Source organism: Poecile atricapillus, chromosome 4 (genome assembly GCF_030490865.1).
Source record: "Poecile atricapillus isolate bPoeAtr1 chromosome 4, bPoeAtr1.hap1, whole genome shotgun sequence".
In the NCBI taxonomy this organism is placed as follows: domain Eukaryota; kingdom Metazoa; phylum Chordata; class Aves; order Passeriformes; family Paridae; genus Poecile; species Poecile atricapillus.
In genome coordinates this window covers 53,717,695-53,736,410 of record NC_081252.1, presented here as the reverse complement: position 1 = coordinate 53,736,410, position 18,716 = coordinate 53,717,695, and the positions used below count along the sequence as shown (strand labels likewise).

Here is an 18,716-nt window from a genome sequence, read left to right as displayed (position 1 = left end):
CTCCCACTAAAAGAATGCAGTCACCAAGAAACTAGGTTTTCCTCAGAAAGTAAGGGAAATGCCAGTACTGGTTTTACCTCTTCTTGCTCAAGAAAGGATCTGCTGTTCCTCCTTTGCTAAGAGAGGGAAGTGAGAGCGATCCCACTGTAATGAACTTGGCCATTTAATATCTTTATGACTAACCCACAAGTCACAATTCAGGCTTGGACTAATTCTGCAGGAGAAACAGGGTAGCAATGGGGGTAACAACACTTAGTTTTTCCATCTCTTTGGGATGGCTTGTGAAAAGCCACTGGAATCTCAGGAACACTTGCACATTCCTAAAGGGAGCAGTACTTCACACAAGAGTAACAGTTCATCATCTGCTTCAAACTGATGAAGACAGGTCCCACACAGAGGCACTACTATTACAGGTGTGTGCAAGTTTCAGAAACGCATTCTGATTTTCTGACACCTCTACTCACCCTCCTGGTTAAGATGGGCCCTGAAGCAGTGCTGTGCTAACCTGAACAGTCAAGGACAAGAGTTCCTTTGAGTGCAACTTGTCAGAACTCTCTTCTTAATCTCAAAAGAGTAGTGACCAGCCTGCCCTCTTGGGTGCTACAGGGTCAGGGGTAGCCAAGAAGGCACTCACCTGCAAAACCAGGGTGGGTGATCTGCCTCTTGGATCACAGTGCTTACAAGGGCTGCATTGCAAACCTTGCTGCATCCCAGGGCTGTTACATGAAAGCAGCACTAATCAGTAGGGAGGAGGAAATGGCATGATGAAAGATGACAGTTTGATTTTAAGGCCCCATAATTCCCACTCACTTTGAGTGGCTTTTGATGTGAGGAAAAAATCTCACAGCAGGACAAAAAGCCTCAGGCATATATGCCCAAAGTACCAGATGATTGCTGCAGAGTAAGTCCCTATGCGGAAGCCATAAACATGCAGAATCTGGAAGCATCTGGATCAAGGACACAGCTATTTCAGTCAGGTAACAGTTGTCTTTTTATGGACTTTTAGATTTGGGTTCTTTTTCCCTTTGAACTGAAGATTGATGAGAGGGAGGCAGTTTTTTCTCTCGTTCGGTCTCAGTTGTTTATTTTTTCTTATCAGCATTACAAGGTACAAGGAGCTATGTGCACTATGATAGAAAAGGGGTAAAATGGCTAACAAAGATCTTCTTCAAGGTCTTTTATATGTCCATTTACCCAATTAACAGATGCCAACCAAGCTATTTTTCTTAGTGACCCAATGACCCAACACCTGTGTGCTGCACTGTGACATTTTCTACCCAATCACCTACTACTACCCAAACACCCCTAGGAGAAGAACATGAAGAAGAAAGAAGAAGGACAAGAGACAACACCCTAAATCCTCCATCTTGTCTCCTGTTCTCTAAACTACTTTTTCACCCAGTGATTTAAGAAACTTTCTAATCTACACATTTACACATTTCCTATCTAACTTTAACATTTGTTTTCATGTATCACCATGAAAACATGCACATGAATTTCATATTATATGAAATTCAGTGTTTCTTTGAATCTTGGAACTAAATATTAAAAGCAAGGGCACACAGTCTGTATCTCAGACTCCAACAACAGTGTCTTGTATTGTTTATCCAAATTGTTATACAGGTTCCATAAATCTTCCCAGTAATTGTCCTAAAGCTCAAACTGTATCTACATTTCTGTGGGTAAGCAGTTACAGTAATAGCACTCAATACCAAGACACTGATCTTACATCTTGTATAACTATTGATACACCATGTTTGAAGGCACACCAGTTGAATAATTCAGAAGATATTATTTGACCAGTTGCTGGATAATTCTCTACTATCCCAACACTATTATTCAACCAAGATGTCTATACCTTTTACTCTGAAACATGCTCATGGTCATTGTTCTCTATCTTCCCCTCCATCTCACAACCCCATGCAACAAGCCAAACACTGAGAAACACTGTCATCTCAAGGATTTTAATAGCACTGGCCAATTGAGAATAATAACAAGTAGAAACAAAGTAACAGTAAAGACAAAAATATCAAGAGAACATTGGAAGTATTCATTCCTGCTAGTCAAATGAGGTAGGAAGCTGATTTATGGGGCTGAATTTATTAATAATTTCTTCATAGCAGAGATTAATTTTTTGCAGATTCATTAAAAAGACTGCTTTCAGATGGAGTATGTAATGAAGGAAAAAGCTATCAGGTAACATTGAAGCCAGTATTTGTTTTCTACTTCACCTGATACCAAATTAAGGTAATTCTCCTTAAATTCAATGTTCAAACAAGCAGAATGCTCCTCTGCTGAAGACAGGTTGTGTTGCTGTAACTTAGGGAATACTTGCCCCAGGAATCTGATTACATCAAAAAAGTGTGGCTGGACATGGAATGTAGGCAAGACAACCAAAGAATGAAAACTGAAGATCTGCCAGTGGATCAGTTTGTAACTGCTGTCCATTGGCACTAATTACACAACTGATACCTGCAGAATGATCTGGTCTCCCAGCAGATGCAGTTTAGACTACATCAGTGCCAATGGATCCCAACCATGACTGGGACATTATTGGTGAAGTCAGTTCTACCTTAGGACTGGACCTAAACCCTACCAAATGATCTTTTGACTTCAATGCCAGCTGGAGCATATATTTAACTGGGCAAAGAATCACCCCAAAAGAAAATAAAAAGTTGGTGAGACCAAAGTTCCAGTCTTTAGATCACAGTTTATACAGACTGTTTATAATCAGTTTATGGACTGATTACAGTCTATAACTGTGTTAAGGTAAAAAGATATTATATTTCTTTTGTTTTCATATAATTTGAAATATTTAAAGTGCTGTTTAGGAACATTTCTGGAAGCAGAAATCTGCAGTTCGAAGGTAACTTTTCCACTTAAAAGATGATTCATTAAAAACAGGTTTGTACCATCTCCAGTAACCAAAAAAAATTGCTATAAAAATAGAGATTTGAAAATAGACTGAATTCACATGTACCAGGTACCATTTCTAGTGTAAAATTGGTTTCATTTATGAAAAATATATTTCATTAAAAAAAGCATAGGCTTACAGTATTATCACTAAGAAGATCCACAGAATTCCTTCAGTATCTATTAAACATTATACTCTAGGCTTTTTGACAGGTGGATCCTGCAGGCTGAATTTAGGAATTTCACATGAAGAAGCAAAAGGAATTCTTTTGGCTGACACCTTCTTCCCAATTGTTTCAATCTGAAAAAGAAAATACATTTAACAAGTGAATGTGGCAAGCTAACAATCATGTCAACCTATGAGGAATCTACAAAAAACACATTTTATGAACATCAGAATAAAACAAGCCACAAAACACTGTGTGCACAAAGACAGTGATTGGAGTTGCAAAGAGTTTTTTTAAAAACCAAAACAACCAACCAGCCTTTTACAAGTTCCTGCTTAAAGCTGCATCTTGACAATTTGAGCATTCATCTGCCTCACCTTCCATAGGACTACAAATACAAACATCATAAATTGTTTCTGGGTATTCATAAAATGGGGGTTCAGACTCAGTTTTCTAAAAATTTATACTAAATTAGCACAGAAAAAGCTTTTACCCTACATAATGCAGTAGGCTGTTTCAGAAGCAACACAACTCTGAAAGGCTAAAGGCAGCCAACATGACAAGTGAAGGCCTGTAAGAAAGCCAACACACACAAGCAAGGTATGGCAAAATGCAAAGAGCAAGGCAAATTCCCCTAATTTCTAGGTCTGACTAATGTGAATCACTAAGGACAGAGCTTGTAGAAGACAAAACACCAACTCAGTAAGACAGTTCAGACACTCAGTAAACAAGCAGAACTGTAGCTTTCCCCTTAAGTAATGCAGGTCAAATGCAAAGCTCCAAAAGACAAAATACTTCAAACTATTCTATTTTACCAAAATTTCGATGAATATATTCTAGGCAGACATCTGAATTAACACTGAAGAGTGCTGTTTAAACACTCAAGAGAGCTGTATGTACCATATTTGCCCTTTAACAGCTTCAACTGCCTGGTTAAATGGCTTTATAAAAGCTGGTTCACAAACAATATACATACCTGCAGCTTGAACAGGGAAAAATATCAAGAGAGAAACTGTATAGCCATTTATGAGAGTAAGCACAGTACTCAGGAGTACAGGGAATGAAAAATGACTGAAACATGCATCTCATCTGGCTTGCAGATTTTATTCTTATGGTGTCTGTCAGAGATGCTTCTATCAGATTATTCTTGGATTTGGTGATTTTAGTATTAGTCAAATTCCATCTATGCTGAAAAAGTGCTTCAAGCCTTTCAGTCAAGGCTTACTCTGCTTTCCCTGCTTGAGACCTGAGCAGACTTTTTTGTCAAATCAGAAATTACTCTGCCAAGAATCACAGATCTTCCCATTCATATCTCCTGACAACTTTAACTGCAGAAACAAGTTATAATTGAAATGGTAGGTGTGTTTATTTAAACTCCAGTCTGAGGGAAAAAAAAAAAATTAAACTACTCAAATTCATAGGTTTGAATTGTATACAATGAAATTGCTATTAGCATCAGGCTCTCTAATGCAACAGCTTTTAACAAGGGACCTAAAAACTTAAATTTTGGGATTGTCTGTTTGAGACAAAATGCTTTTAATTATTTTATGCAGAAAATGTAGGTCAATTGTTAAATGCCTCTGCCATGATATTCTGGATGAAAAATCTGGATAATAAACCTGGATGACAAACTCAAAGATTGGTTAAAAATTCAACTAGAATTTCATAGAAGAAACACAAAAGTACAGTCTCTGATCTATAAAGTCTCTAAGCCACAGAAGACTTCAGAAGAGAAGCTCCTAGGAGAAATATCACACAGATTAGTATTTGATATAGAATTTGCTATTAGCTTAGCAAAACACTTAGCTAATAAGTTAAACTTCTGGGTCCTCTCTCTGGTATAAACAAACACTATTGTTTGGATCTTCTAGCTGATCTTTATCAAACACAAAGGACTAAAAGGACTAATCAGTCATCTCCTTCAGCCTCTCACATAATTCTTGAGCATTTCACTATCTTCAGATACATCTTTGCATTCACTGCTTTCACCTCCAATATCAGCTAGCTTTGTTACACAAACCTGAGGGAGAAGAGTCCGAAACTCCCCTTAATAGTTTGTCCAAGTGAAGCTTTCACTGGCTGATAAACATTTATTACCTGCATTACACCTTGTCCAGTGTTTGTCTCATGCCTCCAGTAAACCTGCTTATGTCTTTTTTGAGGAGCAAAAATGGTACTTACAGCTTACATTTACTTCTGCAGGAAGTGTCCTTTGCTATCCTGTTAATGTCAATTTCAAAAGCTTTTTTTTTTCTTTTTTTTTTTGATATTGTGATAATAAAATAAGATTCCAAGTAGGGGCTATGGCATAGGTTGTAATACAAACTCAGCCCTTCTGCTGGGTAGCAGCAGCAAAGATTGCAGGTCTGGAAGAAATCAGTGAAAGGGCTGGTTTTGGTGTCAAATATCATGCCTAGAATAAATTTAAGCATGATATTTAGCAGATTTTCCCATTTATCTCCTAACTGTCCATTATTTCCCTGCTGCAAAGAAGGGCAGAGCAGCATTCAGATGTGAGATTTATGGCTGCACTCTATAACCTCTGATGTCTTTTCCAACCTGAATGAATCTAAGGCAGGTTTATACTGCAGAATGCTGATGACATAGCCTCAACTTTAAAAGCACATCAGTCTGAAAGGAGTAAGATAGTGGAGGAAGACAGTACTTAAGAACAGACAGGTTTACATTTAAATCCTCACCTGTAGAGGTTTTTTTCCCTTGCTACTCAGTCACTGAGGAGGGAGAGCAATAGGGAAGAGAGCAGAAGGAAAGAAACATAAGAAGTATCACCCAGATCATTACCTGGAAGCCAATGACTTGTAGCTCATTGTGAAGATCATCTAGAACCCTCCTACCATCAAAGATAAAAGCAGGCTTGAGCATTTTCTTATGAATACGTTCATAATCCAACTCCTGTAAAGAGTAATTAAAGCAGATAGAATACATAAGTAGCATAACACTTTCTTTTTTCTTTACTTTAAATTAAAAATAACATTTACCTTAAACATGTCCCATTCAGTACAAATTACAAGGGCATGAGCTCCATCACAGGCTTCATAGGGATCTTTACTGATAGTGACCAACCGAGACACTGTAAGAGAAGGAAAGTAATTTTTTTTCTGCATGTCTTTTGTATCAGTCTGGCACATTTCTGGCAAATAAGTCTCCTTTCTTGTCCTACACAAACAAGTGGTTTCGAGTCACTCACCTAGAGATTTTCTACCAAGATACTTAATATTTTGATTTTACTTATTTAAATGAAAGCAGGTCATACCTGACATCTGAGTAGTCAGAGCACTGAAATGTTTGAAGTCTAGCATTCAAATTTGATGTAAACAGTCAAGCACATCTCTGGAATTTGAAGGTACTATGGTGTGTTCAAATGCCAGCTCTCAAAAAGTTCATTGTCTGTACAACAGTAGCATATCACAGTTTTTATTTAACGCTCAGTTCACACTAGAGAAGGGACACATGTGGCTCCCCCAGGGGCTGTCTGAGCAGCTGCCTAGAGGAAAGCCTCTCCTTCCCCTTTAATTCAAGGGCATGTCTAATAATGTGCACCCTTCATTCTTCATCACAGCTCAATTTGTTCCATTCTCTTCACCTCTAAAAGCCTCAACTATTCTCCCCATCAATCAGCTCCATTCCCCTCTACCCAGAAAGAAAACCAAAATTCCAAATACCCCTTACCTCTGTAATCATAACTGATTATTTTAAAGTTTCCTTGAATGTAAGGGAACAAAGTAATTTGGAAGTGCTATGAGGGAAGGGAAAATGCTCAATAGTGCATTTCAGAATCACTTTTTTTTTCTATTTTAGATATGTAAGAAAGAACTAAGATAGAACTTGGGGCACAAAGGAACTGTCAGAACTAGTCTGTCCTTCTGGACATTCTTCTTTCTCTTCCTTTTAATTATTCAGAGATAAAAATCTAGGCATCTATTCAAATGAGTGTTTATCGAAAGAAAAACATACAATAGTTGAGAATTAGCATTTATCTACAAAAGCTACAGGGAAAGGAAGAAGAATGAGAGTAATCCTCTGAGCTATAACAGTCTTCTAGTAAGTGCAACCAACATCACAATGATGTCATGCTGAAAATGAATTTATAATATTTAAACAGACACATGTATATCCAGAATAGGGTGGCAAGAGGGAAATAAACTTTATATGAGAATTCTTACCTTGGTTATCTTCTGAGACACCCAGATGTGAGAGATCAAAGATGATTTGTTCCTCAGGTACTTTAGGGTCATAGATATGCAGCTTTGCTCCTTCATCCATTAAATACTTACTAATGTAGATACTGGATGACTCTCTAGGGAAGAGAATCAATCAGTTAAAGAACCAGGTGACATGTTCCAAGTAAAGAAAGTTTTCAAGTATCATGATATGCAATGCCAGAGTTCTTAAATCATTTTTACATTAAATATCTTAGTGGCAACCATGCCAGCAGGAAACCTGTAATTTGACAGACACCAAGAAGAATAATATGAAAAGGTTTGTATCTCTTTTGCTGAATCATCCAAGAAAGATAAGTCTGATGACTTCTAGTGACCAAAATTATAAAGGCCTAGAGTTTATAAGCTTTCCCCACAAACTGCAGTTGAAGAGTTTTATCAAGTTTGACCTTTACAGGGGAACAGAATTAACCACTTCAGGAAATCAAGCTGAAACTTTGATTTCACAAAGCAACTTAGAACTAGCTGCAAAAGTGTTTGCATTCTTTTCTGTGGAGAATGGAAGGTGTCTGTCAAAATCTATCTCTGCCTGTGCAGGTTAGTAAGGACTAGAATTATCTGCAACTTTTGCATGATTCAGGTGTGTTGTAGAGGTCAAGAATCAATTCTCACCCATTTAATAAAGACTAATCCTTGTTACAAACCAATTCAGTCACAAGAAAAAGAGGGTCCCATAGCCAGCTATTAATTCAATTCAGTGGTGGGCACTAGCTGGGTGGTGGGTGACAGCAGTAGGGAATCCATACTGGTGAACTGAGCTTGCTTACCTTGTGTCCCCAGTATCCTTTTTGAAAGCAAACCCCAATATAGCAATCTTCTTGTCAGCAACAGTATTAAACAAGCTGTCAATAATGCGGGAAGCGAATCTTCTTCTCTGATAATCATTCATGTCTATTACCTGAAATTATACAAGCCATGATGGTACAGAAGAGAGCCATTTGAAACTATAAATAGAGTCCATTAACAATCAAGCCAAACTACCCAAACATAAATTTAATAGAGGCTTAAAAGGTTATCATAACTCGGTATCATAAGCAATCCAAAGACAAATTTAGTTAATTTATCAAATTCTAAGATAAATCCTATTTAATGAGTGAATACTGATGCACATATAACAGATGCACATCTTAACATACATTATCTAGTTTAAAGGCTAGGATTTTTTTCAGACTGCTTTTTTTAAAAAAAATAAAACTTACTGCTTTTCATGTCTCAGCCTAGAACACAATTACAGTGTTAGGGTACTTGCTGTCACATGAACATCCCATTATCAGACCTACACTTTTTTTATGCCATGTGTAACAACTGTGAGAATATTTTTAGCCTTTTTAATCCACACCAACAGATGCCACTACACAAAACCCGTGTAATTCAATCACTTAAATGCCTCACTTTTGTTATTTTGTTATTACACACAAGTGTTCCAATTGTTTCTGGGATGGAGAAGAGTGAAGGGGGAAAAAAGGCTAACCAAAATGAAGACCAAAAAAAGCAAAGATGCTAATAAGGTAGGCAAATCATGTACTCAGTATTCTGGTGGCATCTGCTAGGCAGCCTTATATTTGACAACCACAGACAAATTGGGACAATAAACCAAAGGGGTGTTTTTGACCATACCACACATCTGAAAGCTTCTTGGTCAGGACTAGGAAGAAAAGTGAGACTTTCACTGGTTAATAGGGAAATGCTTGCTAGTACAGACTGGGTATCATTGCTGCATTGGAGCCAGGCCTGACAGCATCCATATCTTCCAACAATTCATAACATTAAACCAGGGAACAACAGCAACCACATTGATTTTAAAAAATAGAACGATCTACTGAGTTCTTTTAGAACTGTAAAAGAAGACTGTTCTGAATTCTAAGTGGACAGATACCCAACTGCAAAAGAAAGACAGGAGACACTTGCTTGTACTTTGCATTTTCTACTGCTGCTAGACAGCTTTGCAATCCATTTGATCCAAGTAACTTAATTCACCCCAAAAGAGCCTAAGCACCCACAAATATCAAATGCCAGTGTTAGGCCAAGGGCCCTGAAATAGAAAGGTGTTCAGCACCAAGGTATCTTCTTGGAGCTGAAACAAAGTTTGTGTGGACAATGCTTAAAAGCTCAATGCCTAAAAAAAGCTGAGTGCTGAAGAAACACCACCCTCTGAAAAAGTTGGTGAAGAAGTTGTACCTGCTGCCAGTAGCGAGCCACCTCAGGTAAGTTCAGTGCCTCACAGAGGTACACTAAGTTCAAGACATCCTTCTGAAAACAGCTACCTCCAAACCCTGAAAGAGAAAGCAGTTATTTTACAGGTGACTAAGGTACCAATACAAGCCAATCTGTGGAACCGAGTCGTTTTTGGCAATCACTGACATAGTCAGCATTATAACTTTTCCCAGTATTTCACTGCTAGCAAATGTAAACTGTAATCTTTTCATACACACATACAGACAATCTTTTCATGCATACAGACTCCTGGACGTATTTTGTCAATTACAGAAGGCTTAACTATGCTTCAGGTTCCACTGAAATCAGTGGAAGTTTTAACACAGGAAACCTGAACCTATATGAGAAAAAGCAACTATTGGCTATTCTGAAAAGTAGGTAGACAAGCTCCTGGGCCTGTTCTCCCCTCACCTCAAGATTTAAACTAATATTTTACAAAACAAATGTGTTAGGATTAGTTTTATTCCTCTTGCACCTCCAAATGGATATCTCATCATTGCCAATAACCAAAGATCACCATAGCTGACCAAGGGAGAACTGAGACAGAGGGATCTTTGAACCTAGAACTTTGCACAGCAACCAGAGTCCCAGAAACAACACACTGCAGAAGGAATTATAACAACCTAGTAGCAATTTTTGGTAATTTAGAATCTATACAAGAGTGAAAAATAGATTGCATGATAAGTTATATGTAATAAGGTCTTTTAAAGTCACACTTTCTAGCATAAACCATACAGAGATGCTTTAGTCTTGTTCTGAAGTTTGAAAGTTTGATGCACTGATCACCACTTTATCACATTTTACTCTCTCATGAATCTAATCCAGAAATGACCGTATATGGCATTTAGTGCCATGGCCTAGTTCACAAGGAGGTGATTGGTCAAAGGCTGGATTCAGTCTTTGAGGTCTTTTCCAACCTTATGAATTCATCCAACAAATTAGAAGCTGTCATCACACATTCTGAGCTAGAGGTATTCTCCCCCTCAGGCCACTGGCAGCAACTCCCAAACAAAACTGCAGCAGTTGCAATTGGGAAGACATCTTAGAGAGCACTGTCATCAGTGACGCTTCAGAAAAATTAAGTCTGCTCTTTCCAGTGTCACAGGCAGGGCAAACCATGCACTCTGAACTCTCCAGTTTCAGTTTGCTGGGTCTGGAGCAACCTCAGTTCTACATATTTTACCAGACAAATGGATTTATATTAGTGTTCTACAGCAATATTTTTGTACATTAAGCACTTCCAATGCTGTAGAAAATTTAAGAGAATCAGATTACTTATTTCAAAACACTGCTATTGCACTAGTAAACAGAAGCCCAGTGGGGAAAAAGAAAGGAAGAATTTTTCATTTACCAACACTGGCTTTGAGAAATTTATTTCCAATTCTTTGGTCTGTTCCAATAGCTCTTGCTACTTCTTCAACATCTGCTCCTGTAGCTTCACACAGAGCACTGATTGAGTTAATGCTGCTGATTCTTTGGGCAAGGAAAGCATTAGCTGCCTGCAAATAAAAAGCACAGTAAAGAGCTTAATTTTTCCAGAAACCAAGACATCCACAGACCAAAGGAAACTGCTACTGAAAGGATTACTTTAGTATCTATGCAACTCCATCAACATACAAAAGCACAACATAAGTTTAATACATAGGTGCCAGTTAATGGGATTTAAGCAAAACAAGATAATGCTTAACTTGCAGAGTTTGAACTGTTTTATGACAGGGATCAGTTTCTGCAGCACTGGAGGCTTGCCCTTAATGATAACTAACAGCAATAAAAGTGAGAAAAAGACTTCACAAAGTTGTAATCATCGATTAACTAGGTCAGCTCAGAACTGGAAAAGAACAATAAAAAAGATCCTCTGACCTATGCATTAGGTCCTCCCAACCTCACCTGTCTTTCCTAGCTGCATCACTCTAGTGTCAACAAAATTCTGCTTCTGAGCTTTATCTCACACCCTTGCTCATTGCAGATCACAGCAGGGAGCAACACTAACCAGTTTAGAAAGTTCTGATGACCAGGTATTGGTTGTGAGGATTTTTTCTTTGGGCACCCAGTGCTCATAAACAGCACACAGAGCACGGACAGCTTTCTGTCCCTCTGGAGAGTCATCTCCACCAATAAGCACTCTGTCCGGGTTCTTCAGGTCCTTGATGGCTGTTCCTTCGGCAAGGAACTCTGGGTTAGACAGCACCTACGCACACAGAAAAAAGAGAACAACAAGTTAAAGCCAAAAGCAATAGGCAGCCTTTAAATACACAACTCAGAAGATTATGTTTACCTGCAAATCCAAATTAGGCTTAGTATTAGCATCAAATATTCGACGAATGCTCTCTGCAGCACGTACTGGAACTGTGCTTTTCTCAGTGACAATTTTATAGCCATTTGAATTCTGTACAATTCTTCTAGCGCAAGCTTCAATGTATTTCAGATCAGCTGCGCGGCCTTTTCCCATTCCATAGGTCTTTGTTGGTGTATTAACCTAATTACAAATACGTGAAAGGAGAAGAAATGTTACAGGTCAGTACCCCTTGTGTTAAGAGGCAAGGTGAAATTGTTAAGAGTGACAGATATTTTACTTCCCAGAGGAAGGAAAATGCCTCTACCCCAGAATTATCCTGGTTACCACATGAGAAGAAGAGTTATTAGCTGTCTTAATTACCCATTTTGTTTTCTACAGAAAGCTCACTGGTCTCTATTCAAATATGATTTAAACAAGAGCAATTCACAGCAGCTCTGCAGGCTTTGGTGAAACAATCCTTATTCTAGAAACACCAGTAATTTCTTCATGATTATTTACAGACACTTTTTGTTACATGTCCCACACTAGGTGTGCAAAGACTCATGTAAGAATCTTTCCGTGAGGCAACTATAGTTTAAACTCACTTTGTAATGAAACCTAAGTGTAGGGACGATGAATTAGTGTACTGATGTACACAGAAAAGACAACATGAGGGAAAACACGTAGTTTAGAATAAGACAGAGGGTCCTTTTCATTACAAATGGAAAGAAGAAATGGCAGCAAATGTGTAAAACACAACAGCTTGTTTTGAACCAAGGACAAGTGGCAATATATGGGCTGTATTAGTGGCTGTCATGCAGACACATAGTATTCATTTTAGACTTAATGAATGAAGAGAAATACTGTCAGAAAGGGAGCTCCATACTACAGTGCCCTAACAAAGAGGAGACCTCAAGAAAAAAGGGCATTAATAAAAAACTTAACTGTGCCCTACCAAGGCAAATAGCAATCAGTTCTTTTGGTTTCTGCAATAGTAACAACCTTTAGATTATGAAAGGCTCATCTTTTGACTGAATCCTCTTTCTAGTGGTGTCAATAGCTTTGAAATATTAAAGGCACCCCTGCTTCCATTAATACACGATTTTGAAAAGCTTCTAGAAATAGGTCATCTTTGTAACTGAATAACCAGCATATGCATATCTGTCTAGGAATTTTATCATTATTATCAAAGTCCCACAGATTTCATCAGTACACTGCAATGACAGAGCTACACTACATTCTGCTCTGACTCCATACACCGAACCAAGTTAAACATCAACATTACCATTTTGACTTAGAACCTGTTCATTTGTCAAAGGTGCTACTGGCTGTAAGGAAAACAAATAAAAAGCTTACTTAAAACTCCTTCCCACATTACATAAAAAAACAAGGAGAAATTGGTGACACAGTGACATGATATTGCTAACTGAATCCACATGACAAAACAAAGGCAACTTCCTAAAAGTAAAGCAACAATGATTTGATAAAAAAGAAAAAAAAAGTTTCCTCTCCTAAACTTACAGAAATAAATACAAGATCGGCTTCTCTAATAGCATCATCAATACTGGTGGAAAAGAAGAGGTTTTTTCCTCGACAGGATTCTACTACTTCTTGTAACCCTGGCTGAAAAAGAAGCAATAAAAAAAGCCAGTTAAGATTAATGCAGTTAGAAGAACAGCAAACTCTATGACCAAACAGCATATAATTTCAGATACAGAAATATTTCCTTTTTTACCTCTGTCAGTGCAGCATGTTTTCAGTCTGGCAGAAGTAAAGCTTTTGAAGATTTACACAGTAAAAAAAGTCAAGCTCTTTCTTATTCAAAAGGCTCACAATGCTGTCCTGAAACTTCCAGCCACACTGAATTTCTTATTTGCATAGACAGATTTTAGCTTTCAGTTATTCCTGTGCTTCATGAGAAGAAATCTTACAATATTCCCTAGACTGCAAACAAAAGAGGTGGTCCCAATTCTCCTTTTCCCTCTTTCCACAATCCCCCAATATCATATCTGAAACTGCTTCAGCAAAAATAAACACCCCATGAAGTCTTCCACCAAGTAAGCAAGCCCAGATCCAGTGAATGATAGGCAGCAGACACACACAGAAAATCAAGACCACTCCTTTCAGCAACCACCCATCTTTGGGCCAGATTAAACTTATCATGGCACCACTCCTACAGTGTCAAAGGAATCACAACAGCCATAATATGATGTAATTCTTTCCAGAGACACATATGGTGCTGTAATGCTTTCCCTTCTCTCAAACAAGAGAAGCAGGAGGTCACACATAAATGAGCAATCCTCTGTACTAGAATGGTCTTTTAAAAATGTAACCAAGATACAGTGGTCACAGATAAAAGAAGCCTTTACTTTTTGTTTGATTAGTCAGTCATGCACTTTCAGGTAGCAATCTTATCTCCAACTTGACACACCTATCACGACATTAGATATTTAAGGAACTGTCAGAAAGGCAAAGGTTCACTGTATGGAGACAAGAAAACAAAGCAGAAACTTTCTTACACAAGACATTTTTACTGTCTCATTTTATATCAAATACCACCCACTTAGAAGAAAAACAAATGTCAGAACAGGCAAAAATAATGTCTTACAACCCATTGAATATTCCAACTATGGTCTCACAATGGGATGCAAATAGAAAGGCAGCCCACTAGACAATTTCTGACACTGAAAAAACAATCCAACCCAAAAAACCACAAAATCCTCACTGTGCAATGACTCAGTTTTACAACTGTCTGAACTAACTCTTGGCAATTTTTGTACATTCTTTGTAAGCAAAGGACACCATTCCAGGAAACGGATGTTACAAGTCTGGGTTGTTTGTTTTTTTTTTAATTAAAGCATGCCAAGGCGATCTCTACTTTAGCTCAGTTTAAGTAATAAGAGAAAGCAAAATGCTTGCTTTCAAAAACTTTATTCATGTCTCACCGGCTAATCTGAAAAATATGCAATTTCGTTGGAATTTTGTATGACAAAGGAGGTCTATTCATCTTGACTTATTCACAGTATAGCTCTGGGTTTTAAGAGGGAAGATGATTTCTTATAGCAAAAGAGCAACTCTTAGTACCAGTCAGATGTCTTGTCTTTGGGAGATGAGTGAAGATAAGTTTTCACTCCTATTAAAGAACTCAAATCTATAAAAACTGTATTTCATGAAAGAATGAAGAAAAAGAGACCTATTCTTTTATGATGAAAAAGAGTGCAAAACAACAAATGCTAAGAGAAGCAAAATAGAAAAATGCTTTCCAAGTTTTCAAATTAAAGTAATTCTGTAATGAAGGAGTGACATGTGGTACATTTACTTGGCCTAGTCTTCCCTGGCCAGACTGAAGAGATATAAATCAGAAACATGACTGCCTCATCTTTCCACATAGTTAAAGCTGGACAGCACACAGATTGGATTTTGGCAGTACTCAGAATGCAAATAAAGCTTACAGCTCCGTATCACACATTTATACTGCGCTACAACACAGCAGGTAATACCTGAAATTGAGCAAGAGGACTGTTATGATCAAGTCAGGTCCCAAAAGAAAGTCAGCATGATTTAGCACAATTCACTATATATAGAATTACATTTTCCTTATTAGGCCCTCCATATAATCATTAATACACATCTTCACCAGCTGCATTAAGCTATTTAAAAAATCTGGTTTAATGAGCAATAGTGACAAGCAGCTGTTCCAGAATACCCTTTTTGAAGGACATCACTGATGTGCTTATAAACTTGACAAGCTTCACTAATGGGCTATAGGGAAATGCCATGTAGTGGGTGGCAAGCAAAGGCAACACTGGCTGGAAGAAGGGACAACAGTGATGTTTACCTCGTAGATTGGGAGTGTGTCTGAATTCCAGGCATTGATTCTGGCCTCATTGACATCCACAACAGTAACTTTGATACCGGGGCACATTTGTGCAATAACACTACAGGTTGGCCCACCAACATAACCAGCACCAATGCAGCAAATCTTCTTAATTTCAAACATGATTGCTCTAGTAAGAGGAGGGGGAAATAGAAAATCGGGAGTTACAAATTAAAATACCAGCCAACAATTCAAGGAAAACAAAGAGTATTAGTGATTTCAGATTTTTTTATGCTGCGGCCCACAGAAGCGTTTTCTTACGGCTGATGTCCGGAAACGAACCGCTATTTGTCTCTCCAACCCGGCACGGCTTTGGAGCCTGCCCCTCTCCGGAGCGCCAGCATACACAGACCACCGAAGAAGCGTTTCTGCGGTCGCTCTGAGTCATGACACCCGAACACCACCCTCGGGCCGAGGAATTGCCGATGCCGCGGTAGCCCCGGGCGGGCACGAGCAGCGCCCGCCGCTGCAGACAGCGCTCGGCGGGGACCGGCGCGGCCCCAGGCTGCGGCCACAGCGGCGCCGGGACCCCGGGCCGCACCCTACACCTGCAGCCCCTCGGCCGGGAAACAGAGGCCGCAGCTCCCGCCTCCTCCCCGAAGAAAGGTGCGGGCCGAGCTGGCCGCTCTCCCCCCTGGCCGGGCCGACGCCGCGGGCTCCATCCCCGGGAGCGCCGCCCCGGCCCTCCGCTCTGGGGCGGGAAGGGCCCCCCAGGACGGCAGCGGGGGGACCCGCGGCCGGCACCGCAGCCGCAGCACGGACACTTACCGCGGGCAGGCAGGCGCGGTCCGGCGCCGTGGATCCAGCGGGAGCGCTGCGGCGGGGATGCACGGCGGGGATGCTCGGGGAGGATGCGCGCCGAGCTCAACGCGACGCTCTGCTGCGAAGGGAGCGGCAGCAGCGGCGGCCGCTATTTAAAGGGCCGCGGCGGGCCCAAGGCGGCCGCTTCATGGCGAGGACGCCGAGCGGAGCCGTCCCGCCTCCTCCTTCCCCTGGGGGCGGAGAACGGCGCCGGCCCGCCCGCCCTGCACTCCCGCCCGCCGCGGAGCCGGCGAATGGCCGCGGGACGGCCCGGGCGGGGCAGGCCCGGCCCCCGCAGCGCGCGGGCGGCTGTGGGGCCGCAGGGCCCCCGGGCGCGACTGGGAGCTCCGGGCCTGGTCGGGGCTGGGCCACTGAACTGCTCCTGTCTTCTGCCTCAGGGTATTTTTGAGCTTAATTGTGGTAGTTCAATAATTTTTTGTCACTCAGCTATGGTTACTGTGAAGTAAAGAAGTAGGTGTTCATTCTCTCTCCTCTACCGTAGCACCATCTTAACAAAGAGAAGGCAAACGTAGATAGGTTACAGTAAAGTTCAGTGTTCGGGTTAAAAAAGTTAAAAGTCCAGGCTGTGAACATTACCCAGAAGCAGGTAATAAAACGAGCTTGCACTCTTACCCTTGTGACCTGGGTACTGCTCAGGGATCTCTTGCCTAGCAGTGTTAAAGTTCTCAGATACTGCTCTTGCCTTTTATGTAAACATGGTATGCTATTAGTATACCTCATGTGACTTTTGGAGTAGAAAGACTGTAAGAAATCTGACGTCTTTTCTTCTCCAGTACATTTAAGTTCACTTGCACTGCCTCTCTCCTAGAAGCTGGGTGTGGGACTTTGCTCCATCTGCATTATTGTAGTGATTTAGACTTTAAACAGATTACAATTTCTATGTTAAATGTTACCAGACTAGGTGTATAATACGTGCATGTTCTTATCAAAGCGACTAAAGGGTTACCTTGTTCTTATGTGGCATTTTCATCCATAGCTCTTAAAATATATTTTTAAAAATTTAATCATTATTTCTGTTTTATATTTTATCCTGTTACTACTTTGGAGGATCTGATCTTTCCCTAGAAGAATCTCTACCTATTTGAGTACATACTGTAATCACAGGTCCTTTAGAAATGCCTGTAAAATACGTGTGTTTCTACTGAAAGAGCCTACTGAGGTTTGCAGTCAGTGTAGGATCCTGGCAGATTCCATGTGGTTAGCCAAAGATCCGCCAGGCAAAGGCACAGGGTTCACTGTGTTTATTCTGAAGTAAAAACAAGTCATACCTTTCCTCATTGCTTACTGGCACAGATGTCTCAGTTTTAAACACATCTGGGTTGTTGTTTTGTTTTTTTCCCCCGGGAAACCTAAGCAAAGCGAATAGAAGCTCAGGGAATGACTCAGAAGTCAGTCTCACTTACACCATCCTCTTCAAACCTCCATCTATCTCTGTAAGTCTCAGAATATCTATGAATGCATACATTTGTACTTCAAGAATGTTATCTGGTCCCTCTGTACCAGCCAAAATCACTTCAGGTCCTTTAAGCAGTCCCCTGAGGGTGTTGGTGTGTTCAGTGTGTGCCTGGAACGCAAGGAGTGGATTTTCTAGAAACAGGAAGGGTACAGTGGTGGTATGCAAGGCCAGGTGTGTGTGAGGGACTTGGCCTGCTGGTCTATGTGTGGGTAGTTGGTAGTTCATTAGAGTCAGCTAATACCTCCCAGTTACTGAGTTTGCTAAGAAGGAGGGAAAGAGCTTCAGAGCCTTCCTTGGCTGGTGGGGTTCAGGCATACTTACCTCAAGAGAGTGCTGTGTCCTGAGAATTATATGAAAATGTGGTTCTAACTCTCTACCTGCATCTATGCTGCTTGCCAAGGAGCTTCAAAAGGGATATTTTTTCTATCCGGTAATCATGGCCCATTCCTGGGAGGAGAAAGGTCTGGGTTGTAGTCTGTTATTTGAGAGCTATTTCAAATGTCTGAACAGCCCATGGAACAGGCAGCGGACCCTAGTCCCTTTTCTCATAGCAAAGGACTTTCACTGATAATAGTCACATCCCTGCCTGGGATGTCAATCTTGCATTCTCTCTTGCAAACAACACAACATAACTTGAAATGTTGACTGCATGATCTTGGAGGTCTTTTCCAGCCTAAATGATTGTGTGAAAGGATGATGAAGGCTGCTTTTGTTTTGTTATAGCCTACACTCTGGTGGTGAGGGCACTGCG

At 40.2% G+C, this 18,716-nt stretch overlaps 1 protein-coding gene across 1 annotated transcript; it reads right to left on the bottom strand.

The window, feature by feature from the left end:
- Positions 1–1,948: 1,948 nt before the first annotated feature.
- UGDH (UDP-glucose 6-dehydrogenase) lies at positions 1,949–16,635 on the bottom strand. The gene is made up of 12 exons (XM_058837139.1): positions 16,456–16,635; positions 15,649–15,817; positions 13,332–13,433; positions 11,811–12,011; positions 11,526–11,723; positions 10,887–11,034; positions 9,500–9,594; positions 8,089–8,219; positions 7,265–7,398; positions 6,080–6,171; positions 5,883–5,993; positions 1,949–3,214 (listed from the first exon to the last, which is right to left on the bottom strand). The coding sequence occupies exons 2-12, from the start codon at positions 15,808–15,810 to the stop codon at positions 3,104–3,106; spliced, it is 1,485 nt and encodes a 494-aa protein (XP_058693122.1). The 5' UTR covers positions 15,811–15,817; positions 16,456–16,635; the 3' UTR covers positions 1,949–3,103.
- Between the last annotated feature and the right edge of the window lie 2,081 nt (positions 16,636–18,716).

What these genes read in the sequence shown, in the direction of transcription:
- UGDH (XM_058837139.1), bottom strand. Translation starts at nt 15,810, where the DNA reads ATGTTTGAAATTAAGAAGATTTGCTGCATTGGTGCTGGTTATGTTGGT. An exon ending in CATCAGAACTTTCTAAACTG is followed by an intron (nt 11,035 to 11,525) that starts GTTAGTGTTGCT and finishes TTTTATTTGCAG; the next exon opens with GCAGCTAATGCTTTCCTTGC. An exon ending in TGTCTCAGAAGATAACCAAG is followed by an intron (nt 6,172 to 7,264) that starts GTAAGAATTCTC and finishes CTTCTCTTACAG; the next exon opens with TGTCTCGGTTGGTCACTATC.